The 27324-nt window shown below is 37.2% G+C and overlaps 2 protein-coding genes across 2 annotated transcripts; both read left to right on the top strand.

The window, feature by feature from the left end:
• Nucleotides 1–6125: 6125 nt before the first annotated feature.
• On the top strand, nucleotides 6126–14080 carry LOC109009988 (protein LIKE COV 2-like). Its single transcript, XM_018990674.2, has 7 exons — nucleotides 6126–6401; nucleotides 10674–10726; nucleotides 10853–10962; nucleotides 11841–12008; nucleotides 12340–12437; nucleotides 12786–12912; nucleotides 13262–14080. Exons 1-7 carry the CDS (start codon nucleotides 6294–6296, stop codon nucleotides 13360–13362), a joined length of 765 nt encoding a protein of 254 aa, XP_018846219.1. The 5' UTR covers nucleotides 6126–6293; the 3' UTR covers nucleotides 13363–14080.
• A 1132-nt stretch (nucleotides 14081–15212) lies between these two features.
• Nucleotides 15213–26956, top strand: LOC109009989 (RNA-binding protein 39-like). Its single transcript, XM_018990675.2, has 13 exons — nucleotides 15213–15928; nucleotides 21542–21620; nucleotides 21738–21794; nucleotides 22435–22490; nucleotides 23341–23572; nucleotides 23731–23817; nucleotides 23911–23985; nucleotides 24142–24225; nucleotides 24737–24801; nucleotides 24873–25071; nucleotides 25144–25232; nucleotides 25777–25891; nucleotides 26709–26956. The coding sequence occupies exons 1-13, from the start codon at nucleotides 15405–15407 to the stop codon at nucleotides 26748–26750; spliced, it is 1704 nt and encodes a 567-aa protein (XP_018846220.1). The 5' UTR covers nucleotides 15213–15404; the 3' UTR covers nucleotides 26751–26956.
• The last annotated feature ends 368 nt before the right edge of the window (nucleotides 26957–27324 follow it).

Below are 27324 nucleotides of genomic sequence, written 5' to 3'. Positions count from 1 at the left end.
CTAGACCGGCTCCTCGCCATTGACACCGTAATGAATGGTAAGTTTAGGTCAGGCTGGCGCTGATCTCACACTTCATCGCATCAGAGGTTGGAGTAAGTTATTCGGATAAATGTAGGGTTGGTCCCGCTTTCCGCCGTGGGGAGACTAGGCGGCCTTTGGCTTGACCCTCCTCCTTGGTCCGCGGGGAGGCAGGTTGTTTGGGTAGTCTACTACTAGACCAACTCCCACCTGTTGACGCTTACGAGGAAGGTAAGTCTTTCTCTTTGGGTAGTTGAGAACTCACCCGCACTCCGCCACGGGAGAGATAAAGCATCCTTAGCATTACACACATTCCTTTACCACCCCGTGGGAGAGGTTATTCAGACAATAATATCAATGTGGATGGTCCACTCCTTCACCGCGATGGAGGTCGAAGTAAGTTGTTCAGGCCGTCAGGGGGCTAGTCTCGCTCTCCCGAACGAGGAGGTTGAGCCTCCTGCTCACGTATCATCTTTCGTGTGGAGGTAGGTTATTCAGACAGTTTGGGATTGGACCTGTTCTCTCTCATTGACATCGTAGGAAATTATAAGTTTGGGTTAGACTGACTCTAATCCCACACTTCATTGTAGCGGAGGTCGGGGTAAGTTTTTCAAGCAACTTCAAGGCTAGATCCGTTCTTCATCTTGGGAGGGACAAAGTGGCATTTGGCTTACCTCACCCTTTTGGTCTCACGGGAGGTACGTTGTTCGGGTAGTTTGTAACTAGATTCATTCTCGCTTGTTGACACTTATGAGAAAGGTAAATTTTTATATCCGGATGGTCGAGGGCCCACCTGCACTCCTCAAAGGGAGGGACAGAGCAGCCTCTGGCGTGGCTCGTCCTTTTGGTGTCACGCGAGGAGGTAAATAGCCGATAAAGATTATGTTGATGGAGATTTTGTTAATGAGTGTTAACATTGATATAGATTTGGTTGATGATGAATATGTTGATGTATATTTTGTTATATCCCTAAAAATTGATATTGAAACACAACACCTCTTTCATTAGAATTCGTAGTGTATGCACATAAACATAAATTTACAATAATTAAGCTAGCTTTAACAATAAAACTTTCGCAAGTGTTCGGCATTCTAGAGATGTGGTAACTCATTTCCTTGGTAGCCTCGAAGCTTGTAGGAGCTTGGGCGATTAGTGGCTGTGACCACGTAGGTGCCTTCCCATCGGGGGCCCAGCTTTCATTTGTCTCGCGTTGTTGTTCTTGTTTATTTGAGTACAAGCTCTCCTACCTTGTATGCTCTCGGGCGCACTCGCTTGTTGAAGCACTGCTCGGTCATTCTTTTGTTGGCAACGGTTCTTATTTCTGCCTCCAGCCTAACTTCTTCCAATAAATTAAGTTGTTTTTCCAACCGCCTGTCATTGGAGTCTTGCTCGAAGTGTTGAACTCTGTACATGAGGGTCTAAATTTCTATTGGTGATATCGCCTCGTGGCCATAAGTGAGGGTGAAAGGAGTTTTTCCTGTTGGTGTCTTCACTGTGACCCGGTACACCCACAGGACAACAAGAAGTTCTTTTGCCCACGTGTCCTTTCTGTCGTCAATTAATATAATTGTAATGTGTAATGTGTGGTAGGATGATTAATATAATTTTTCTTTAGAGAATATCCACGCTCAATCTAATCACTTTTAAAAATACAATAATAAATTATTTTTGAAATAGAGATTTCCTAATTTATTTAAGATTACGATATAAATTTTAAAAAGAGAAAATATATTTACAACTGTAAATTATGTAACCGCCGCGTAATCGTTTTAAAAAAAGTGAATAAAACATGAGACCCATATGAAAAAAATTAATTTTTTAATAATGGACCCTACTTTTTTTCAAAACGATTACGCGGCGTTTACGCACTTCACTGTTGTATATATAATTACTCTTTTAAAAATGATGGGCCAAATTGGTAAAACTGTTCATCTGGGTTCCGGACCGGATTTCCGTGTATACCCTGGCCAAAACCCGGGCCGAAACTTACTAGGGCCAGAACCCGGATGAACCAGGGTTCCAGCTTCAACCTGGTTTTTTTTTTTTTATTTAATAAAAGCCTACAATATCTAATTTTTTTCAAAAAAAAAAGCTCAAATAGTTTTTTTTTTTTTTAATCTAAAAGCATGTGTTACTGAAAAGTTGGTAATTATATATATTTAATTTGAAATTAGATGATCATGTACATGTAATATATTCTATAATATATATTTCATATTCCAGTATGATAATACTACTGTTAAAAGTGATCGATCAAGTAGTAGTACTTCTAACCTTTACTACTTCTAACCTTCCATGGCCATGCATTATCATGTAAAATGCATGCAATAATATAATTCACTACATATTAAATTATATTACATTACATTACAAAACACAAAATTATAATATATGAAAATTACAAAATGCTTCAATTGAAAGTTTGAAACTGCCATCTATTCAACTGCTTTTGTGTCCTTCAAGTGTTTACTAATTGTATCAGTACGTCCTGAGAAACTAGAGAACCTGAAAAAATAAATTTTTTACTAATTACAAAATATAAATTGCTATGAACATAATTTGCTTACATATTGGCATCAATTTTCTTTCAAATGAAGGCAGAAATGACATTCATGAACATAATACTATCCTGTTTGCCACATGCCCACAAGTTATAATGGACATTTTTATAATGGACCACTTACCCAAAATAAACATACCCAATTACATATTTCATATTGTTCATGGCTTCTTAAATTTAAAGTACTTACTCTAAATTTTTTTCAGCATCAATGGGAAGAGAGACTCACAGCATCCTCTGTTAAAAATGAAGCTAGATGATCATCTAAAAGTGCCTTACTAGATACCACTTTTTTAGTTTTAAGTAGCCTTTTCTATTAGATGAAAGCAATAAGTGCACAAGAAGGTTGTGACTGTTATTATTTGCTTGTGTGATTGAAATTATATCTATATTATTGCAGGATGTTGCCATAATATTTATATCTATATTATCTGTTATTATCTGCTTTTCATCAACTGATATATTTAATGTATATTTATGCATACTTAAATGCCATGATACAAACATTGAGAACAAAATTACGAACAACTGTGATGTCCAGAACGAAGGAACTTACTTCTATACATGTAAAGAGGGATCACATAGCTAAACATCAAGACAAGTTTGTAATCTAAACAGCACTTCACTGAAGCAGAGGACCTCCCTATTCAAAATAAACTTTTCTCAAAAGCTAATTATTGTTCATATTTTTACATAGATTAAAGGGTAAATTTCACTTTCCCCAGTTACCTGCCACCCCAATACCACTTTCAGTCTTTCCCAGGAACTACCACTCATTGTCATTTACTCCCAAAACTTTGATTCTGTGCAACTCAGTCCAATGAATTACTGCTCCATTGTCACTCATAAATGGTATCTATTAAGGAGAACCTACTAGCAGGTTAAATCCCAGTGGGACCACTGGGATAGTAGTTTGTCAAGTTGTATATGAGTCAAAGTTTAGAGAGTAATTGACAATGGGTGCTAGTTAGTGGAGGAAAAAATAGTAACTGTAGATTGAAAAAGGGAGCCATAATGCATTGGTAATTTGGTGCTATAAGGAATTTCTCCCATACCAGGTACTAATTATGTTAATTCTTCTACTGGAGGTTCTAAAGCTTCTTGAGCCCCCCAAAATATTTACCAACCAACAGAAATAGAAAAACACCCACATTTCACTAGAAACAGAAGATGAGCTCTTCCATACAAAGCCTGATCGTCCAATTCTCAACCCAAACTCAGATCAGGTCGAGTCCTAGACTAACGATTGTGAACAACAATTTTTATCTTGGAGCTACCAGATTATATATATGCAGAAATGATACTTTTCTCTCTTGGAAAGCCAAACCCATAAATCCAATGGAGAGAGAGAGAGAGAGAGAGAGAGGGAGATAGAGATAGAGATAGAGTGTGTGAGAGAGACAGACTTACGGGGTCACGATGGAAGCAAGGACTTAGGGAAAGGCCGACGGCGAAGGAGATGTGACGACGAAGATGTGGCTGCGACAATGGGGTTGCGGCGAGGAGGCATGGACTTAGGATTTCTTTAGCAAGCGTAACGGGAGAGAAAGGAGAGAGAGAGATCGAGAAAGACAACTCAGGGGGGGGGTTTATTTTACGAATTGTAAAAGGACCCGGGTACCGGGTTTAAAACCCGGTATCCAGGTTTGTAACCCGTATCCGGGCCGGATAGGTCTGAATTTTCGAAAACGGGTTTCGGTCCGGATTTGATCGGGATCGGAACCTAGAACCGGATCCTGATTTTCCGGATTCCGGACCTGGCCGGGAAAAATCCGGCCCAATTGAACAGTCTTACAAATTGGGCCAATCTTCTTCTAAGTTCCAATGACTTAAGACATCGAGTATGTAATAGGCCTTCTTGCATGTGTAAGTTACAAAATAAACTCGATGTCACAAAATACTCGAGTATGTAATAGACATCAGTGTAACGCCATTAAACTCCGCGCGATGAACAATCTTTAGGCTTTGTCACAAAATAAAACTATTTTTTTTTAATAATATTACTATATTAGATACGATTTTAAAATATTTAAACCCGTGAGCATCTTAGCATGATCAATTTATATTTCAACATGATAAATTAAGAGATGGAAAATATATATCACTATTTAATTTCTACTCATTTAAGATTGATATCTAAAGAAAAATGATATTCATTATCATTTTAATCTTGACCACTCAGTATTCATTGACGTGATATTAAATAATTAACAGATAAGTGAAATATGATAAATATTTTTTAAATAATTTAATACCACTCTACGAGATTACAGGAGACTTATATATATACTTATAAATATCTTTGTATAGTATGTATATAATAAATATTCACACACACACATATATGTAAATATTTATAATAAGTTTAAAACTAACATGTATTGAATTATAAATGTGAATTCTTCTTTAATTTAAAAAAAAAACATTTAAGATGTTATCATGTTATGATTCTAAAGGTAAAAATAATACCGTACAAAAACTGAATCATGCAATATTTTTTTGTAAGTAATCATGCAAATTGAGTTTACACAAATTCAACTCGTTAGTAAATAAAACTAAAATTTTAAATAACTTAAAACATTAATTAAAAGCATCCAAAGTTTATACGAATTGAGTTAAGGCTCTTGCAAACTTTGACTATCCAAATATATTTTGGTAGAGGAAAAAGAAAACAATTTATATAATTTTTTTTTTAAAAATAATATTTTTTAAAAAACTCGCATTTTCATTACAAGTTTATTTTTTAAATTATTTACTATTCTCATTGGTGTAGGCAAAATTTTGAGCACTTTTTAGCTAATATATGATATATCACTTTTTACATTTTAACTATTCTACTCAAAACTTATAAAACCACACGTGGAATTAGTTATTTAACATATATTTTGTATGTCTATGATAAATATATATTATTTTGTATTCTTTATCTACCTTTTCAATACATATATTTTTTTATATCTAATGATCATATTTTATTCTTTTATCGAACGATCATATTTTCTTATTTAAGTACTATATTCTTTCTAGGCTTGGTTTTTAGAATCTAGCTGAGGTTATATGTGTCATTCCATCTAATTGTATTTTCTTATGACGATTTTCAATAGTCATAGACTCATAATTTGTTCTTTTACATTGTTTTGTTAATGAAAAGTTGTTCCATTTTTGAGAGTCATACAATTTTTGCATATGCTATTAATATATTTAAGACTGACGGGCTCGGTTTGAATACAAGACTCATCTTAATTTATTTTAAAATATAATAAATAATTTAATTTTTTTAAATTTTAAAATAATAATAATATTAACAAATAATATTTTATTTAATTTTTAACTTTTATCTTAATTTATTATTTAAACGGCAGCTAAATGTTATACATGGACAATAAAAAATGATGTTTATCAGTATGATTTGAAAAAAGTGGATTAAAATAAAAGTAGCATAAAAATGATTTAAAAATTAGCTATATAAATTGTAATTTTTGAATCAAATTAGCTATATGTTATGGGATTGCTTGGGAGGCAAGTCTTCGGTGACAGTGTCACTTCAAATGAATTGCTTCGTTTCAAAGTCTAAAGTCTGTATTTTCAATTATTTTATTTATTAATTTGGCAAAACTCTCGTCGATCTCGTTCTCTTGTTCCCTCACACGCGAGCAGCAGAAATCCTCGCTCAAAGTCGCAGGGAGTCTTTCACAGGCTGAAAAGCGCAAGAAAAATGGCGGAAGAAAAGGAATCGACTTCCATTCCTCTCAGTCAAGCTGAGAATGGCGGTGAGGATCCTCCCAAGTCTCCCCCTAGCTCCCCTAACTCCTCCACTCGCAAGGTCCGGCTTTCCTCTCTCCCTCTCTATTCTTTACTCTCCACCCTCCAAGTATTTGCTTTGACTTCCAACTGCACGGATCTACTGGATCCTGGCTCTCTTTGAAATTTATTTACCAGTTTTTTTAACCACTTTCGTACCGTAAATGTAAGGAAAGATTGGGTGATAGTTAGAGACTTGTCCCAGAAAGAAAAAGGGTTACTAAAGCTTTACGTTACTTGGCTTCAAATGCGATATCTATATTTTCTAATGTTTAAATGTGTTTTTTGTTGGCTGTGCCTGTGGGTATGTAAGATCCATGGTATTCATGGAATAATCATTCTTGATGATAGAAAAAACCCATATTAGATTGTAATAAGATACGTGATGTGCTTTCATTTACTATATAAACATAAAATTTTAGGATATTGAGTCGTTAATGATCTGCTATTGAAGTTATATCATGTTCTATTTTGAAGGTTTTGGATAGGTCTCTCTGTTCATGTGACAGAATTGTTTCTGTTCATTGAAAATCCCTCTTTGTCGTTATCTTGATCACTATTGTTGTTGTCAATAGGGAAGAGCCTTTTTATTTTCTCTCCTGTGAGAGACCTATTGTAATAACTGAGAGACCAATTGGATGTTATAAATGAATGTGGGGTAGATTAATGATTGCTGATTATTTCACCAGCTTGCGAATATAACTTTGAACAAAGCACTTATTAGAGGTAATAAGCTCCTCAAGATAGGAATATCATCTCAATTATCTCAAGGGGTGCGTTAATAAAAGGATATGTAGTAGCTGGAACTAGAGGACATCCCCTAATTTAAGGGAAAAAAAAGTTTCACCTACAACATGCACATGAACTTATTTCTGTTGGAACATGACAGTTTTTCAAGGTGGTGATGATTCTATTGATGTGAAGATAGAAACATCATTCATTCTTCAAGAGGTTTTGGTGGTTGAAAATACTGCTAAGTGGAACTAGAGGACATCACATTATTAAGGGAAGAAAAGTTCCACCACCGTCACAGGTATCGCATATGAATGAGTAGGGAACCTCCCTGGTCCCTACAAATATATAGTCATTTCTCATGGCTTGTTTTCTCACAAAAAAAAAAAAAAATTGTATCTTCTGCCCTTATTTCCATACAGTATCAACATGCCAGGATCAAATCCTTTTAACTCAATGATAATAAGTATCAAACGCAAATAACCCTTAGGGGTTGGCTCAAGTGGTAAAGGCCTTGGGTTTGGGGGTATGCTCCCCCCATGTCTAAGGTTCAAATCCCCTTGGGTGCAAACAATCTCTAGGAGCTATCGGACTTGAGGATTTTTCCCTTGAATTACCCAATGTGCACTTGCGGAAAACTCATTTTCAATGGCCTGTGCACCCTCGGGATTAGTCGGGACGCTGTTCCTGGACACCCGGTCCAATAAAAAAGAAGTATCAAATGCAAATAAGGCTTCAATGGCTTTTTCCAATAATTGGAATACTTTTATTTTTTATAAGTAAAAATGTATTAATATTAATAGATGTAACCAAGTACACTGGGTGTATACAATACTCCACCCGAATGATCCTATGAGGATGGAGGAAGGCTTCATACTCATGCCCTCCCTCTAGTCCTCCCTTGACTTGTATTACCTCCATTTTTGTTGTAGTTGATTGCCCAAGTAAGATGCTTTAATTCCCTGCTCTTCTTAAATCTTGATTTTGTTTCAAGCGAGTGACCTGCCTCAATTGCAGTGAGTAGTGCTATGAATTGGTCGTCAAATTCTTCACATGTAATCCCCATACACTGTTGTATCTCATTAACCTTAACCTTTTGCAAGACCCCATCTGATGATGAACCGGGTATATTGTTTATCGGAGGAAGAGATTCTGGGGGGGCAGCATGTTCCCCAGACATAGCTCCCAACTGTACACCAAGCCCTAAACATTCCTCCTCTCAAGCCACCAACATCAAACGCATATTCCCCCCCCTCCCCCCCCCCTCAACATCTTCATTGTTTATGTCACAAGATTTTTGAGTAGATATTGACAAATTGGTTCTCTTCGCTATGAGTGGTGAGGCCATGTTCACCATTGGAGGTTCTGGGTTGGCGACAAGTCTTGGCAGTACATCAAGTTCCTTCACCTCCGGCTTGGGTACCGTCATTTCGTTGTCAAAAACATTGACTGGAGGTGCACCACCCCCTGGTGACCCTTTTTGTGCAACTTTGACGGATCCTACATCTCCCTCAGACCTTGGTGTTACACCTTTTTCCTCCAACTTTGGTGTGGGTGCAATAGTTTCTTCAAGTAGAACACTGACCAAGGGTGTAACACCGACTATCGGCCTTTTATGTGTCACATGTGGCGGAGGGCATTCCATTTCGGCCATCTCTATGCCGATACCCGATGTAAAACCCACTTTGAATGACCCGGTTTTCCTTTTGACCCGCCACACTCTCTTGGATCTGGTTATATGGACTGTGCAGAAACTGATTTTTCATTTTCCTTTATATGCCTTAAAGGATTCAGGCCTATCTTGAGCTCGTTTCTTACAACCCTGTTGCCTCCAGCGGAAAGCAAGTCTATTTTCGTAGACAAAAAAGCGACCGCTGCCTTAAACTCAAAAAGTTGGGTTTCCATCTCCTTTAGTGTATTGTGCATCTCTTTTTCAATTATACTACCATACTCCTCTTTTTTAGAGGAGACTCTTTTGCTGGTTTTGAGCCTGCGTGATCTGAGTCACCGAAGCATGACCCGTCTTCAAAGTTGTTGCATTTGATTGGCTTGCCATCGTGGTTGTTCTTTTGTCTTTTTGTTTCAACTCCAAGTTGATGTTCTCATGACCCGATGTCCTATTCTGGCTTCCCTTCCTTGACCCATCAACATGAATGGAGAAAAATAGAGTAGCGGCTCTGTGTAATTAGACATCAAATTTCTCCCAATCTAGACCTTCATACCCTTCCAGAATGACTACATGACTCCGCTGGCCTCCTCCACCATATTCAGTAATAGTTAGATATCTACCATGCAAGTTGGAGCCTCGTTTACTCTGTTTCCTTCGCGCAAGTGTTTTGTGAATTCCAAATTTCTCTCTGCCTGTAACACTGCTTCCACCGTAGCCACAATTTTTATTGAGGACCTCTGCTTCTGGTGAAATCCAAGAGCCTTCGATTCCACCCAAAAGCGCACCAACTTAGCCATATTAATCTCAATCAAATCTTCGATTTCAGATGCATAGGCTTCCCTAGCTCCATTCCTCTCAAAATTTTATGCAAAATATACGAGCACAAGCCTTTGGTGTAGACTTGTGGGGGATCAACAAATTTGATTCAGATCTGAAGAAGAAGGATACAAATCCGAGAGGTACATGGTTGAAGAAGGATAAAACGTTGGGCGATGTCGCTTTGAACCTAGAGGGGATCTGCATGATTTATCGGCAAAACGGAGCCCAATTGCAACTCAGTGGCTCAAGAGTGGTTGATCGGCAGATTTTGTTTGAGATGATGATGGAGCTGGACTGATATTCCGGTGACACGGAGAGATGAGACCACTCTCTTCCGTCACCGGAAAAGATCTCGACGTCGGAGTACTCCCAGAAGAGTTGCCGGCCACTGTCGACTCTATCTGTGTCGACGACACGGCCAATGGAGCCATCGATGGTTTGGGCTGCACCACCACACACTAGGAATGTTTGGCAAGTGGGATAAGACACATAATTCTCATCTCATCTCATCATTACAATTTTTTCAAATTTCCACACAAAATATAATAAACAATTCGACTATTTCAAATTCCAATTCAACTTTTTCAAATCTCAAAACAATAATAATATTAAAAAATAATATTTTAAACTTTCATCTAAAACAAAAAATTCTCATCTTACTATCTAAACTTACCCGCTTGCGAGACAGACACACTCTCTCTAAAAACAAATTGGAATATTAATAGGAAGCTATTGAGAGAAGGGAGGGTTTGAGTTTTTTTTCCCCTTCCACCTACTTAGCCTCAAAATCTGTCTCAATCCCAGAGTTAGTTTATATGGTTTAAGAAGATTATTGGGATCGTCCTATTTATAGCATTGAATAACAAATTACCTGGATTGATTCGAGTCCTTTTCCAACTAGGATATTGGCATATTAAACATTTACTGTGTACTTTTGCTTAAGTTTATTGGCACTTTTTGAGTGGAATATGTTTGGATTTACATGGTCCTGTTTGGATAGGTTTTGTTATGTTGTAAAAAAAAAGAACCTAAAATGTTTTAGCTTCTAATTTCTTGTTCCATTCACTTGTTCAGGCTTGCTGTTTTGTTCTTCAGAGTTGGGTCTCAAAGAAGTTTATGACTGGATGGTAATAAAATCAACTGTTGCTCTTGATGCGCTTATTGCTTATCAGTTTCTTATTTCCAATAACTTATATAAAAAAAAAAGTTTCTTATCTCCAATAATGATTTTATATTGAATTGTGAAACTGCAGTGTAGTTCTTTTCCCAGTTGCAGTTACATTTTTCATTACTTGGTGGTTTATTCAATTTGTTGATGGTTTCTTCAGTCCACTATATGCCCAGCTTGGCATTGACATATTCGGTAAGTTTTGGATGAACTATTAGTTATTTTGATGAATGCTGCCTTTTGAATAGTATGGGGAGCAAATATAGATCCACCTCTGCCTTATAATATTGTTGATATTGTAAACCATGCTAAGTTACTCAACATTGCTTTATCTGCTAGATAACTAGGTTCAAGTATTCTTATCCTTATTGGTTAGTAACCCCAAGGAATGACCTAGTGGTCCTGAGGCAAGCTGTATAAACTGGACGTCCCAAGTTTGAAACTTCACATCCACACTCCTCGGGTCATCGTACCGGAGGAATTTCCCCTTGAATTATGCGAGGTGCACATGCAGGAAACTCCTTGTCTGGGATCTGTGCACCCCTGGGATTAGTTTGGGCTTTGTCTTGCACCTCAGTGCCACTAAAAAAAGAAAAATGCAAGTAGTTTTGTCTCATGGATTATGAACCGAGTATTTAGTGTGGGGAGGATGATTGAAATTGTCTAGAACATGACAAGGTTGGGTTGGAATGCCAAGTTGTTTGGGAACCTTTGTGCTTGTGGGCATTAGAGGATCAATGATGATGTGGATCATATCGATTTATATTGTAGATGGCTGCTCAGCATGGCTTGACTGGCCTATAATGCCTTTACCATGTCTCAAATAATGATCACTCTTATGATGGGTATGATGCCCTTATATTCAATTTGTTGATGTAAAAACTTGTGCATGATATGAACTTATAAAAAAAAAAAAAAAAACTTGTGCATGATATGATGCCGTTTTTCTGCTTCCCCCAATTTTTATTCTGGCTTCTTATTTTGTTATTACATTCTAGGCGATTATTCTTCAACGTGCTTTTGTGTTCTACATCCTTGATTATGTGTCTCATGACACTTGGTTTCTGATGCAGGACTCGGGTTTATTACATCTTTACTTTTTGTATTCTTTGTTGGTGTTTTTGTTTCGTCCTGGATTGGTGGCACTCTTTTCTCACTTGGAGAGTGGTTCATAAAGCGAATGCCTTTCATTAGACATATATACTCAGCCTCCAAACAAATTAGTGCTGCAATTTCTCCAGGTAACCAATTATAAAAATTCCATTCATAATATCATATTGCTTTGTTACTACTTATAAAAAAAATATCATATTGCTTTGTTACTAAATATTGCTCAGAATTATGGAGTTCGCGCGGGTTGGGGGGGGAATAGATCGGTTTTGTTTTGTTCTTCTTAGTAATGCAACTGGTGATTTAAATGCATTTTGTATGTGGTGCCTTCCACCAGGTGTTTAAATGTTATGATAGAAGCTACTTTTCTGGCCCTAAATTTTTATTTTTGATCAATTTTGTTAGCCCAATCATGGAAATTCTATTTATGTACTTTTAATTGGCATGATGCCATTTCTACAGATCAAAATACAACAGCTTTTAAGGAGGTAGCAATTATCCGTCACCCACGTGTTGGGGAATATGCCTTTGGTTTTATCACATCAAGTGTCACCCTTCAGGTATTCTTCGTGTTCACTTTTGTCTTTCAAAACTGATCCCAAGAAACAGATATTCACTTGAAAATGTTAACCTTAATGCTTGAGTGACCTTCAGAAAAATTGTTATTGTTATTGTTTGATAACAATGTAGGCTGTTTCTGTGAAGTTCACTTGAAGATACATAAAAAAAAAGTTCACGACAGCTCATTCTGATGTGAATGTTTCTATTCCTTTATAGAAATAGTCTGATCAAAGAGTTCTAATGATTTTTGTGGGATCCTGTGGCTATTTACACGAATCATATCATCTTGCTGTTTAGAGTTTTTCAAATTATGTCTCTTTTCTTTTGTGGGTTGGTTTTTATTGCAGAGAGATAACGAAGACGAAGAGTTATGTAGTGTTTTTGTTCCAACAAACCATCTATACATTGGTGATATTTTTCTAGTCAACACCAAAGAGATCATAAGACCAAATCTTTCTATCCGAGAAGGCATAGGTATGTCTTCTGTTTTACTGCACTGTTTACAGCTAGTGGTCGGTGACAACAAATCTTGGTCATTTTCTTCATTATTGTTGAAGGCAAATTTCTATGATACTCCCATTTTGATATCACACTTGGATACCACAAAAAGCGTTGGTAATGGTAGAGTAGGTTGTCGGCCCAAGTCTAATAGATGGGGGTGTTCAAATCTCAATGGATGCAGCTCTGTGAAAGGAGTGCCTGGCTTAAATATAAATAATACAAATGTTAACAAAAGGGGATACATGAGTGCTGAACTTTTCTCTGTTAAGCTTTCTGTATAGACATTTATCTGCTTTTCTCACGTTTTTGGGCTATACTACAGAGATCATTGTTTCTGGGGGTATGACAATGCCACAAACAATTTCGCCTTTGGAAAGGGTTGCTCGACCGAATGAGAGAATCCCCCTGAACAGAATGGCCTAATGGCATCGAAGAAGAGGCATGCCTGGTAACATTGTAATTACTTTCACATCCCGAAACTATTTGTGAGCATAAAAAAGCATTGCTTGATGACAGGAATGATGACATTACCCGGGTTATATAGCAGCAGGCTTCAGGATAAATCCTTTATCATGCACGCTTTGTTTTGTATTTCTTTTAGGTCAGAGTTTATATGTTGTAGCAAAAAGTCATACTAGGTGTCTGGAGGGAATGTGTATGTCTGTACCATGATCATATTGTCTGTTCTATTATGTCTTTGTTCCCCAAGAGAGTGGAAAACCCGACAACATATAACGTGTTGCATTTTACATTTTTTAAGTAATAGTGATGTGTTTCCAACTCCTTGGAACTTAACTGGGACAGTCTAGATAATCACAAATAAAGCTGCTGGTCCCTCTAGTATCTTCGTATTCTGTTCTGTTTACAGAAAGAGAAGCCTGCCTGATTGCAGAAAACTGGAACAGAACTTGAATCGAATTTGGTATCTGGAGCCTGGAGAGAGAGATTGAAGCTGTGGAACAGGAACATTTAAGCTAGCAAGGTGTGCAAGTCATAATTATTAGCAGCATTAACCAAATTTATTAAAATCCTGTAGAGGATATCGATTTAGCGTGTATGGTTTTAATAAAACAAGGAACATAAAGAACAATAGCAATGTTAATTCTACGACATCGACAAATGCAATCATGGTTTTGCCAAATCTGAGTGAAATGGTTCTATGCTTTTGAGAGTTGAAACGTTTTGAGTCTTTCTCGGGGTTTTCCTCCATTTTGACAGCGGTCTTTGGAAATATGTTTGGTTCACTCAAAGTCATCGAAACGCTTGCTCATCTGGCGGACTAGTTTGTGATTAGATTACCCAAATTCGGAGAGGGTGTCGATGAGCAAGTGTGAGTGTGCGACTCCTTTAAGCCTGGTTTGAATTGAAAACTCATTTGATCAATACATCGTTTTCAAATTTCTATACAAAATATAATAAATAATTTAACTTTTTTAAATTTTAAAATAATAATAATATTTTAATAATATTTTATTCAACTCATTTTAACTCATTTCTAAATCTATTTACTTTTTATTTTTTGTCAACCTATGTTAACTAAAAATACGTTGGAACTTTACTTACAAATTAAATTCATTTTAGACTGTCACACATTTTGGATCAATGTTGATGGAAATAAAAATTTATTGGAGATACCTCTCTTTAATTAACTCATATCGCATGAATTATTTTTCAAAAGAAGAATTGTGCGGAGTTTTTTTGCATAGTTTTGAATTTTGTTCAGAATGATATAAATAGGTTACAAAAATATTTTATAAAAGTAAATTAATAAATTGATATAATTTCATATAACATATTATATTTATTTTATATTAAAAATAGTTTTATAATATATCATATTATATCAAGTCACGTCAATTTATAAGTTTACTTTTATTAGATATTTTTATCAATAAAACATTTTTTCTATATATATTCATTTCATTTCGTTCCAAATTCTGCTCTATTCTGATCTATATTTCATTTTAGATTGTTTTAATGGCAAATTTGTAATTTACAAGCCAATGTAGAACATACATAATAAATTATTTATATGACATAATTTTGTTTAAAATATAAATTTAAAAATCTTAATAAAAAAAAAGAACATAAATTTTCAAATATAAATGTTACAAATCTAGTCTTAAAAATACGAACACTTGCAAGTTTGCAACTCCAAACTTTATCATAAAATGTTATATTTGCGTACTTAATTAATCTCAGTAACATTCATTTTACGATGGGATAATCACACATTTGAGCTAATGCGGTAACCCACAAGGATAGCATCTTTTGACAAAATCACATCTCGAGTCCAAACTTCAGATCATAGATAACCGTAGCAGCAGTAGCACCCAGCCCAAGCCCTTCCAAAACCCTAGACAACCCCAATCTCCATTGCTGCACAAATTCGAACTATTTCATCACTTCCCCCCTCTGCAAATATTTAATCAAGGGTTTCGATAAAGTCTTGAAGGAGAGGAACCATGGACTTCGACGCTTACGAGTACTTGGAGAAGACGGTGGAGGAGAACGAAGACCGGGACTCGAAGAGGAAGAATAGGAGCAAGGAAGGCAGCGAGAGGACCTATAGGAAGAGGGATGTCGACGATGAGGATCCTGCTCTCCCCGACGGCGAGGACCGAAAGACCAGGAGGTCCAGAGCCGACGACGAGAATGGCAGCGACAGGCGCGACCGAGAGCGTTCTAGTCATCGAGATAAGGATCGGCATCACAGAGATTCGGAGAGAGAGAAGGACCGCGAGCGCGAGCGAGAGCGAGAACGGAGTGGTAGAGAGAAAGAGAAGGAGAGAGAGAGAAGGGAGAGGGACAAGGAGAAGGAGAGGGAGAGAGACAGGAGGGAAAAGGAGAAGGAAAAGGAGAAGGAGAAGGAGAAGGAGAAGGAGAGGGAAAGAAGAGAGAAAGAGGAGAGAGAAAGGTCGCGGAGAAGCAGGAGTCGATCGGACCGCGACCGAGAGAGGGAAAGAGACCTAGAAATGAGAGACAACAGGTTATTTTTCTTTTAAACGTATTACATTTTTCGTTTTTGATTTCTTGTAGATTCAGCTCTGTTCTTCTTGTTGGTGGTTCAAGAGAGAAGATAGAAGTTTGTGCACAAATTTGCAGACTAGCCGACTTAGATCATTTGTTTGTATTTGGAATCCAGGATTGTAGTTATGGTGTTTTTTTTTTCTTGTACAGATAACATTTTGAAGCTAAATGAAAGCTTTTAGTTTTTAACTGGTCGTTTCCTGAAAAATAAAAGACAACCGATGTTTAGAAGATAAGTAGAGTTTTATATATTTGGTAAAGAAGTATATGAAACTCAGTAGTCATAACTCCTATGATTATTGGCATATCATATAGTTAGGATAAGAATTACCCAAACTAGAAACAATATTATATTGGTCAAATGATGAAAGAATGGTTCGATGACCCATCAGGGTGCAGCCTAGTGGTCAGAGGGCGAACACGGAGACAGCAATCTTGGATACTGATCCATCCTAAGCTCCTCTTTGATCAGCATTTCTTCATCTCGTCCCTGTCAATCTTCTCTGCCATAGATATGATGAAGGCTGGGTTTCTAGTATGTGGGGAATATATCAATGTCAAGTGAGGAATGATTCACGGTTGTAAGATTGGATAGAGGATGAACTAGGGCCTCAGACATATCTGTTTGGGAGATGAATAAGAGCTTACTTCTGCAAAGAGATGGGGGCTAAGGTTTAGGGAGGATTAGGCAGTGAAATATGTAGAGGCTGTAGAAGGTGGAGGTAAGAGGGCAATTTTTCCTCTTTCCCTTCTTTTTTTTAAGTCAGATTCTTCTTTGTTATTGCCCTTTAGCTGTAGGTCGTCTCTGCAATGGAGAAAATATTATATTCCTTAGTAAGGCCTCAATTTTTGTAGTTCTTGGGATTCATGAAGTCAATCGAGTGATTGTTTGGGTTTAAAAGAAAGAATATATGAAGAGCAAGGAGTTGCCTATTTAAGAACTTTCTTTTTGCAAGAGACTAAGGCTAAGGTTTAGGAGAATTTGAGGTGTTAAGGCAGAAATATGTAGATTATAGAGACTACACAGAGTGGAGTGCAATGGCATTGAGTCAGTTTGGGATCGAGGGAGGGATGGAGTGGAAGTGCTTATTCCTTGTCAGATTCGTCTTGCCCAGTACCCGTTGGTCACTTCACTTGCTCTAGGGATGGTTAACACGATTGTTAGTGCAATGAGAAAAGCTAAAGAGATTCTATAAACTAGGAGCTCTAGGCACTTCTTGCTCCATTCTTGCATTTGGACTTTTTCTTTGGTATTTGCCCCTTTAGCTGCAGAAGCAAGTGCTGTGTATGTAGAAGAGTTTGAAAATAAAAGTCAAATTCATCCATGTAACAAACAAGTGAATTATATAAAGCGATTTTTATTTTTCATTTTGGAGGGTAAATTGAATATTTAGAACTTGGGGTTGGCGTAAGTGGTAAATGCCTTGGTCTTGGTGGTATGCTTCTTCCTAGTCTAAGGTTCGAATCCTCTTAGAGGCAAATAATTTCTAGAGGCCATCAGACTGGGGACATTTCCCCTTGAATTACCCAATGTGCACTTGCAGGAAACTCCTTGCCGAGGGCTTGTACACCCTTAGGATTATTTAGGACTTTGTTGATGGAAACCTGGTGCCAATAAAAAAAAAGAATTTGCCATTGTAGAAGGTGAAATTGTATTAAAATTGTACATGTGGTCTCATGATATCATGTCATCTTGCTGCACACTTGTGAATTTTCAGTTTGCTGCCTACTTTGAGCTTTGGTAGTGTTGAGGTTGACAGGATGCTCCGGATTCCTCTGGGAACAAGAAGTTCATTGTCTGATCCATGTACAAGGTTCTGGTAGGTTAGAATTATAATTCATTTCCTTAGAAGTGCATATGAGGAGGTAAGGTGTAACACTCCTTCTCGTAGGTCTGTAATGTTACATGCATTCATAACATAATGCCCGGTAAAGAGATTCAGTCTCATAAAATACCTCATCTATTGGATCATAAAACTTGTCTAGTATGATAGTCTTTCATAACATAAAAGCTGAAAAGAATAAAAGAAACGACATAAGCTAGTTCTATGTGAAACCAACACTGCTTAAATGTCTAAATCAAATGTCTAAATCATACACTAGGTCTCAAGAAATTTATTCTACTTCTGGCACTCTTGCTTTGTATCCACGAAATCATCATCTGGGACATTAAAACATAAAAATAGAGAAACAAACAAATGAGCTGAGGACTCAGTAATAGCACATCATACTGTAAACTTAACTTAGTTTAACATTAGGCTTAATTTTGAAAACTTACATACGTGGTCACACATTCACATAACATATATATTATTCATTAGTAACACGAGCCTATAACCTGTGCAATGCACGGATTGTTGTGTATGAGGGGGAGAGATTAAGAGAGAGACCAGGTTTACAGTGGAGAAATTCGAAATGATTTATAGGGTAGTTTATTTGATGAAACAATATAAAGGTTGAAATAGTGCCTTTGGGTGGAGATTTGAATCGGTTTATATCTTTATATGTAAGAAAAGAAAAGAAAAGAAATTTAAAAATTACAACAATTCATAATGAAATATTGCTTTTAAAATGATTACCGCTCCATAAACATAACACTTCAAGTTTAATGGGTAGAATGCCACATCGGAGTCATATGGCTCCGCTTAAAATACAAAACAATATAAATGTTGAATTAGTATTTTTGGGTGGAGTCTTGAATCAGTTTCTATCTTTATATGTAAGAAAAGAAATGAAACTTAAAAGTTACAATGGTTCAAAATGAAACATTGCTTTTAAAATGTTTACTGTTTCATAAGTATAACACTTCAAATTTAATAGGTAGAATGCATACTTTTATGGATAGAATGTCACGTCGGAATTATGTGACTCCACTTTTATATATAGTAATAGATAAGCGGAATCATACATAATCATGGCAATACATGTAACGTGGATGCATGAATGAATGACTCCATGCATTTCCTAACAATCATACATGACTTCTTCATCTTGTCTTTCACTTATTTAGTGGCAATTCATTACATGTGTGCATTGGTCCAATTGTCGTTGACCGTATAAAATATAGGGTAAACCACGCTTGGGTCAGTGGCACCGTATAACTTATCATAACATGTAGTGAAACATGCTTGGGTCCATGTTATTACTTAACATATGGTGAACCACGCTTGAGTCCGTGACACCTTCTAACGTATCATAACATGTAGTGAAACACGCTTGAGTCCGTGTCACCTCATATCATATGGTGAACCACGCTTGAGTCCGTAATACTGCTTAACATATCATAACATGTAGTGAAACACGCTTGAGTCTGTGTCACCTCATATTATATGGTGAACCACACTTTGAGTCCATGACATCACTTAACATATCATAACCTGCGGTGAAACACGCTTGGGTCCATATCACCTCAAAACATACTAGCTTACATGTGGTGGACCACACTTGAGTCCATGGCTTGTACATCCACCCATAACTTAAGGCCAATCTTAAAGCTTGCCTGTCATTCATGTGTTTTCTTATTAACTTTCATAATGCATGAGAACATGTTTGACTTCATGAAATTACACGGCATGACATACTCTTATACATGGCATAATGTTAAACAGGGCATATGGATACACAACATGGCATATCATAGGCATGGCATAGCATGATCTAAACATTACATGGCATACATGTGATTTTCATTACATCTCATCCATCTAACAACAATCCATATCAGTTTAGCATGCATAGTCTTATTCACCAGCATATCATCGTAATTCATTTAGGTTCGTGAATCAGCTTGTAGCGTAGGTAACATCACATTTTCATGTAAAATCAGAATATTTACAGCACACATAAAGGTATGGTCATACTACTTACCTCTTAGCATTGCTTCCACAATCTCACTTCGTAGCTTGTGACCGAGAAAAGAAGAACCAACTGCAGCGTTGGTTTGGGTGGCTGGAAGTGACCGGCAGCACAAGCTGCTGAGAGAGGAAAAATAAGTTTTGAGGTCAAACCTCGACGTAAAGGAGAAAGAGGGGGAAGATTCTGGCGTGGGCTTACCGGGAAGGTGTGAGTTCAATGGGCAGTGACCGGCCAGCAGTTTCTGAGTTGCCTGAGAGGTGTCCCGACTTTCTAGTGGTCGATGGAGGACTGAGCAAAAGCACACAGGGGCTGTTTGGTTACTGACAGTGGAGAGAGAGCGACAGAGAGAGGTTTATAGATTGACATACGCAATAGAGGAAGGAGGGATTACCATCGGCGTGTTCTGTGGTGGTTTCTGGTGAGGAGAGGACCTCGGTTTGCTAAGAGGAAGGCTACGGGGCCCTGCTGTGTTGAAGAAAGTTAAAATTTACGTGGGGAAGGTTTCTGGCCGCAAAGGTGCTGCTGGTTGATGGAGGAATATCGTGAGGGGAAAGGGAGGATTTATGGGAGGGTTTTTGGAGCGTGAATTGGTTACCAAATAGGAAACTATTCAAATTAGGAAATCAATTAGAGGAATATACAGGTGTAGATTGTGGAAGGAACCCAATCCAATACAATCACTATCTCAAAATAGATCTTAAAATAATAATAATAAAAAATACTAATAATAGTAATAATAATAACAATAATTCTAAACTCTAATTTTGGACCCTTATGTTACATAAGGTGCCCTCCAAGGCTGTCTTCTTTGGTTGGACTACCTCCCTCGGGAAAATCTTCACTGTGAGGTGGCAAATTCGTTATGGGATAGGTATTCAGCAGGAATGGATTTGCGGGGGTGATGCCTAGGAGGGTGGTGGGTCTTCTTGCTTGTTGGAGGGGCCTTCGGGGTAACCCCCAAATTTCCATTGTGTGGAAAATAATCCCTTTCTGTCTCATGTGGTGCATTTGGCTTGAAAACTGTAAACACTCTTTGGATAATCTCATACGTTTCTTTTTCCATACTTTATTCCGTTGGGCTTCTGCTATTATATTCAATGGGTTTAGTTATGTATGATTTTCTGTCATCCATTTCTAGTTCCTAACTTGTAACTAGGTGTTCTCTTTTGTATACTTCCTATGTACTTGGGCTACGCCTATTTACTTATCCTAATAAAACTTATTCTTCTTATAAAAGAAAATCATGCCATCAACAATTGTTATCGCAATTGGAGGATTACTAGTGTTTGGATCCATTTATTATGGTGGGCATTGAAAGTTTATTATGGTGAAGTATAGATAATGAAATGCATTACCATGCCATCTAGCTACATGCAGAAAGGAATTTCTTGGTTCATGTTCATATTGCTTTGGCAGAATTGCTTCTCAATCTATATCCTTGGTGAGGACAGGAAGACAGGTAGGTGCTTGACCTGATGAGATAAATAAATCCCCAAAATGTCTATTTTTGTGGTTCCAAAGTTATGCCTGGCATATATCGCAATACTGAAAAAAGGGGCAAAAATAACTATTTTGATCTAATGCATCCTTTAATGTAAGGGTGTGTTCGACTATTATCAGCATCTTTTTCCAAAATTGTTTTTGGAACAATTTGTTTTCCTTCTATAATTGGTCTACTGTATTTTTATCATTATGCTGAAACTTGTATTGTTGGCAGGAGATTTAAAGATAAAAAAGAAGCAGTGGAGCCAGAAGCTGATCCAGAAAGGGATCAGAGAACTGTCTTTGCATACCAGGTAGAACATCTGTTACCATGTATTTTACATCTTTAAATGCTATCAGTCAAAAAAATAAAAATAAAAATTAATCTGTTTTGTTTGTTTGATTTGCTGATATGAACCTGATGGTGGCAGATGCCTCTCAAGGCAACTGAGAGGGATGCATATGAGTTCTTCTCAAGAGCGGGCAAGGTTGGTGGAGTTCGATTTTTCATACTCTGCAGACCATTACAGTTGCTAGATTTCTTTCATGATAGAGCAATGTTACTATTCATCCTAAATTTATCATCCCCAGTCACACTTGTTGAAGTGGCGCAGCATAAGTGGCTTCTTGTGTTAACCACTTAAATGAATCACTTAAAATGTGCCACCTAGTTAGTGTGGCTGAGGATGAAAAAATCTAGGATGTAAAACAGCACTTCCCTTTACGATATTTTCCTTCTGTCATTAGTTGAAGTCTTAATGCCTTTCAAATTTTCATTTCTTGCAACTTATGTGAGAATAGTTACACTATTATTGCATGAGACATTACTTCAAACATTATGAGTGCATGTTATTGAGATACATTTGGTTGCTGTTGCAGTAAATGCTCCTCTGCCTTCAGTTACGAGTAGTATATTGACTTACTTGTGTCTCAACATTCTGTATACATTGGGGTGAGTGAAAGCATACATATGAGTTATGTGACAATTTTGTGAGCACCCGGATGTTGGTGTTTTGATGTGCAGGGTGGTCATCCAGTTTTTCCCTCCACGCATTATCCTTGCTCATTTATATTGTGTTCCTACTTGCTTTGGCTCCTTTTTCCCTCAAAGTTTTTTCCTCATTTCAGGTGAGGGATGTTCGCCTGATCATGGACAGGAATTCAAGACGGTCCAAGGGAGTTGGGTATGACCCTTTTTGTTGGAAAATATTATATTTTTATGCATATACCTTGTAAAAATAATTATTAGGATATCATCTTATAATAATTAAGTTCAACGGTATTCTTAAATGGACTAGCATTGCAATAATAATGAGGATGCTCTCATGTTGAATCAATTCATGCTGTCTACTCAAGGTAGATGACTTGAACCTGACTTTTTTAACATTTTGTGTTCTTTTGAAATTTTCTAGCCGTATTAGGGTGCGTTCTATGCCCATGTGCACCTTCCATTTACACCCTACCATAAAGGGCTGAGAGGCTTAATTTGGTTAGAGTTTACTTTTGGCAACAGCCATATATGAGAATTAAACCTGGCAAGTTTTTCCCCTTCCACCCCTTCTCCTTCTTGACTTGGCTCTAGTTCTGGTATCTTGTACCAGTTTCAGATTTACTTGATAACTGATTGCTCATTGGTGGTGTTTAAACTTTAAATTGATACTTTCCCTTTTAATGGTTTTATTTTAGATTTTCAACCCTTAACGTGCACTTTCATGGTTACTGGACAAGAGTGGTTCTTGTCATTCCCATCCATCTCCTCCTTGGGGTTATGTGGGAGATGACCTCTTTCCTCATCTATTATGGTTTTCTGATCCTTCATGTAATTTTTGTTCTAGTTCTCTATTTTTGCTGTTATGAGCTGACATTTTATTTTACGAGTCCATCAGATTCATCAAAAGAATTTCTGCTTGAGCTCTCTATGCTAAAGTTTTTGTTTCCCAATTCTCTTAACTATGAGCTTTGTATGTTTTGGTGGCAATTTTTTTTCGTCTCATATGTTTGGAAAAACTTATGCAAGCCTTGGTGATACCGCAGGTATATTGAATTCTATGATGCAATGTCTGTGCCAATGGCAATTGCTCTCTCTGGCCAACTACTTCTTGGACAACCTGTTATGGTTAAACCTTCTGAGGCTGAAAAGAACCTAGTTCAATCTACTGCTTCTGGTGGGGGTTCAGGTGGTCTTGCAGGTCCATATGGGGCAGTGGATAGAAAACTGTATGTGGGCAACTTACACTTCAATATGACGGAAACCCAGCTTAGAGCGGTACTGCAATTGTGTTTAATTTTTCTATCATTGACATGTTTTTTTTCTGATTGGATTTCCTTCAATTTCCCTTTGATAAAAATAAACTGTTTTCATTAATTTCATGTTACATTGTTATTAATTGTTATGAAATTCGTATTGCTTATGATGCTATTCAGATTTTTGAACCATTTGGTCCTGTGGAGCTTGTGCAACTGCCCCTTGACCTTGAGACTGGACAATGCAAGGGTTTTGGGTTTGTTCAAGTCAGTAATAATCCTACTTAACTGTATGTTAAGTGTGTTCTTGATTGACAAATTGGTATATCGAATAGTTCCTTGTTCTTCATGCTTTTGCAGTTTTCCAAGCTTGAAGATGCAAAGGCAGCTCAATCTTTGAATGGAAAATTGGAACTTGCTGGTCGAACTATCAAGGTAGGATTGTATTTATGAAGCTTTAATGCAGATACTGTTAAATTAACTTGACCATGCTGCATTGTTGTTGTTGTTAGTTATCTGTGCATATACTTCTTTGACTATCACTACCTATTCTTGTCAATGTATCTGCGACCCATGTCTGTGTATATATAGGTTTCGTCTGTTACGGATCATGTTGGAGCGCAAGATACGGGAGCAAAAACTGCAGACTTTGATGATGATGATGGGGGTGGTTTGGTGAGTAAATTTGTCATCATTATGTAGGACATTAGTTTTTCCATAAAGTTGGGTATGTGGTTTAGTTTATTAGATTAGGATAAAACAGATTTACTATAAGTGTGTAGCACAATATACTTGGGAAAATCTTCAAGATTATTTCCAGTGTAGTAGTGGCGAGTGGGCTTGTCTGTTGGAATCCTTTTCATGCTTAGCCATAATGATTGATTTTCTAAGGATCAGCTTAGCTGCAGAATCACTGGGGCATTATAGCAAACTCACCACTAAATATGTTATGGTTGTGGTGAAGTTTGACTGAAGTGTTTTTTCATACAAGCATATATTTGTTGGAAGGTTGATGAGGGTTATGATTAGAAAGCTGAGATTCTCTCCCCCAGCACCAACTGGGGGTCTCTTCAATTTTTAATGTTAAAGAAAATTTAATTTTTTTCTTTAATGCCTCTAATGGTATCGGTTAGTCAAATTTTTATAGAATGAGTTCCTTGCTGATGCAAATTTACTCTCCATACAGTCTTTGAATGCTCAATCAAGAGCACTGCTTATGCAGAAGCTGGATCGCTCTGGTATTGCCACAAGGTTTGTATCTCATCTATCCTTATTTCATGGAATGTAATCTAATCATAAATTAATTTGATTACTTTTTGCAGTATTGCAGGTTCTCTCGGAGCTCCTGTGCTGAATGGGTCAGCTCCAAATCCACAAGCCCTTAGTTTACCAGTCAACGGGCAAGCTGCAGTTTCTGTGCCAGCCCTTCCAGCGCAAGCTATCCCTACCCCAGCTGCAGAACCTGTTGGAACCCCCAGCGAGTGCTTACTGCTGAAGAATATGTTTGATCCAGCAACTGAGGTCTGTGGTTTTCTTGTTCTATTCTCCACCCCATCTTACAAAAAGTATTAATGAATATTATTTTATGCACAGATGGATCCAGATTTTGATATGGACATCAAAGAGGATGTGGAAGAAGAATGCTCTAAATATGGCCGAGTGAGGCATATTCATGTGGACAAGTAAGTATATGAATTTGTAATGCCCATACCCATTATAAGTGTAACATTCTTGTTTATATTATTTTGAGACTTCTTTTGAGAACCATAAATTCCCCATACGTCTGCATCCACGTGTGTGTAGGTTTAAATGCTACAATTTGTCAGGGCCTCAGGCCTTAGTGACACTATTATTCCCATAAGAATGGGGTGGTAGGTGAATTCACAAATTCAAGTCCCCTGAAGTGTGTTAGTAACCAATAGAAAACTTGTTGGGTTCCTTATAAATTTCTAATGTCGGTTGCAGAGTTCCACTCTTCTGAACCCAATATTTGTCGTCTTCTATACATGTTATAAATCTAAGTGCTGACTTATTCTAGTGTTCTATTCCTATCTGTGAGTTTGTAAACCACACAGACGCGCGATCCATACATCCAGATAATACTGTATGCATGTGTGTGTATATACAAAACACACACACACACACGTGTTTACACATTTGAAGAGATCGATAGAGACACACATGCTCAATCGCACATATATGTAACTTGTTTTATGTGGCTTACAGAAACAGTGATGGTTTTGTGTATTTGCGGTTTGAAACTGTGGAAGCTGCAATGGCTGCTCAACGTGCAATGCATTTGAGATGGTTTGCTCGCAGGTTGATTTCAGCCTTGTTCATGGTAATCTATTTATACTCACGAGCCCTCGGTCCTGTTTGGTTCCTGATTTTCATATGTATTTTATTGTTTAGTTTGTTTATTTGGCTACTACAATGTATCAAAATTGTTTGATGCATCCCTGTAGGTCGAGGCTGAATGTTAACTTTCTTAAGGCAATTTGACAATATTTTTTATTTAATAAGTCAATCCTCAGTTGTGTATACAAGAGAAGCACCTTGCTAGACAGGTGAAGGAAATCAGACAGACATAAAATCTAAATAAGGAAAACGGCTGGAATATAAATATTAGCCAACATCCAGACCAAGTCTTTTTAGTACCGAGAGTAAATATTAGTTGCTTCCCATTTTGTTTTTGGTAGAAGAATTGAATGGTCAACCGAGAAGATGCTTTATTGATTATGAGGTTCTTCCCAAGGGTAATGCTACCCTGGAGGCTGTGAGAAATAGGGACCCCCCAAACTCCTAAGGGTTGGCTCAAGTGGCATGGGCTTTGGTCTTGGTGGTATGCTCCCTCCAGGTCTAAGGTTTGAACCTTTGGTGCGAACAGTTTCTAGTGGCCACATCCCATCGGTGAAAAAGCTGATGATTTACCTGATTTGTGTGATTGGAGCGTGTTAGACAAGTCCAGAGTTTAACCGGGTGAAAGACATGTTGCGATTGCACCGACTACGGAATTCTTTGTCAGTAAAAAGAAACATGGACCCTGGATCGAGAAAGTTAACTTTGCATTTATGTGTCTTCACCCTACTTTCTAAGTGTTTAATTAGTTGCATCCAAATTGTTTAGAATTTTAAAGAAGCTTTCACTCTGTTTTGCAGCAACCCCATGTATATGAAGCTACGTTTAAAGATGGTGAATGAAGGCGTACAAGCAGCATTTCCAAGAGAATTTTTGTGCTTTTTGATGTGTTGACGGATTTTTAGATGATACCGTTTTATTCATATACACTTGCATCAGATGTACCATAACAGTTATATCTTTATCCAGTGATGGTGATATGTAATCTGTTCATCAACTCGCCATTTTATTGTAATTTTAAGTTCTAGATATCTTGCTGTTGTTTTTCTTTCCTTGTGTTTTAGTTTTGGTGGTTGAATTTTGGGCCTTTAAATAATATGCGTTGTGTTTAGGGGTACGAACACGTGGTACTCCAATCTTAATTACTACATAAATTCTATCATTAAAATGTAGTAGTAGTATGTATTCAAACAATTTTAAGGCCATGAACTTTGTATTATGTTATCCATATTCTTGATAATTTATCATCACATTAAGTTATAGGCAAGCCGGTTTGGCATGCTATTGCCCCTGGATCCCTTGGGGCTATATTGCCCTAGATCACACGTGCCTGTAAGTTGGGCTTTTGGTTTTTTATCATTACCATGTGGTATTTTAATTTTTAATTATTGAAGACTATTTGTTATGTTCTACTTG

The sequence above is a fragment of the Juglans regia genome, chromosome 10 (assembly GCF_001411555.2).
Source record: "Juglans regia cultivar Chandler chromosome 10, Walnut 2.0, whole genome shotgun sequence".
NCBI classification, from domain to species: domain Eukaryota; kingdom Viridiplantae; phylum Streptophyta; class Magnoliopsida; order Fagales; family Juglandaceae; genus Juglans; species Juglans regia.
This window is presented reverse-complemented; position numbering and strand designations above follow the sequence as displayed.

Bases quoted from the DNA above. Each gene is read 5' to 3' on its own strand.
- LOC109009988 (XM_018990674.2), top strand. From the start codon at position 6,294: ATGGCGGAAGAAAAGGAATCGACTTCCATTCCTCTCAGTCAAGCTGAG. The intron at 10,727-10,852 runs GTAATAAAATCA...GTGAAACTGCAG, and splicing joins AAGAAGTTTATGACTGGATG to TGTAGTTCTTTTCCCAGTTG. The intron at 12,913-13,261 runs GTATGTCTTCTG...GCTATACTACAG, and splicing joins TTCTATCCGAGAAGGCATAG to AGATCATTGTTTCTGGGGGT.
- LOC109009989 (XM_018990675.2), top strand. From the start codon at position 15,405: ATGGACTTCGACGCTTACGAGTACTTGGAGAAGACGGTGGAGGAGAAC. The intron at 21,795-22,434 runs GTTGGTGGAGTT...TCCTCATTTCAG, and splicing joins TCTTCTCAAGAGCGGGCAAG to GTGAGGGATGTTCGCCTGAT. The intron at 23,986-24,141 runs GTAGGATTGTAT...GTGTATATATAG, and splicing joins TTGCTGGTCGAACTATCAAG to GTTTCGTCTGTTACGGATCA.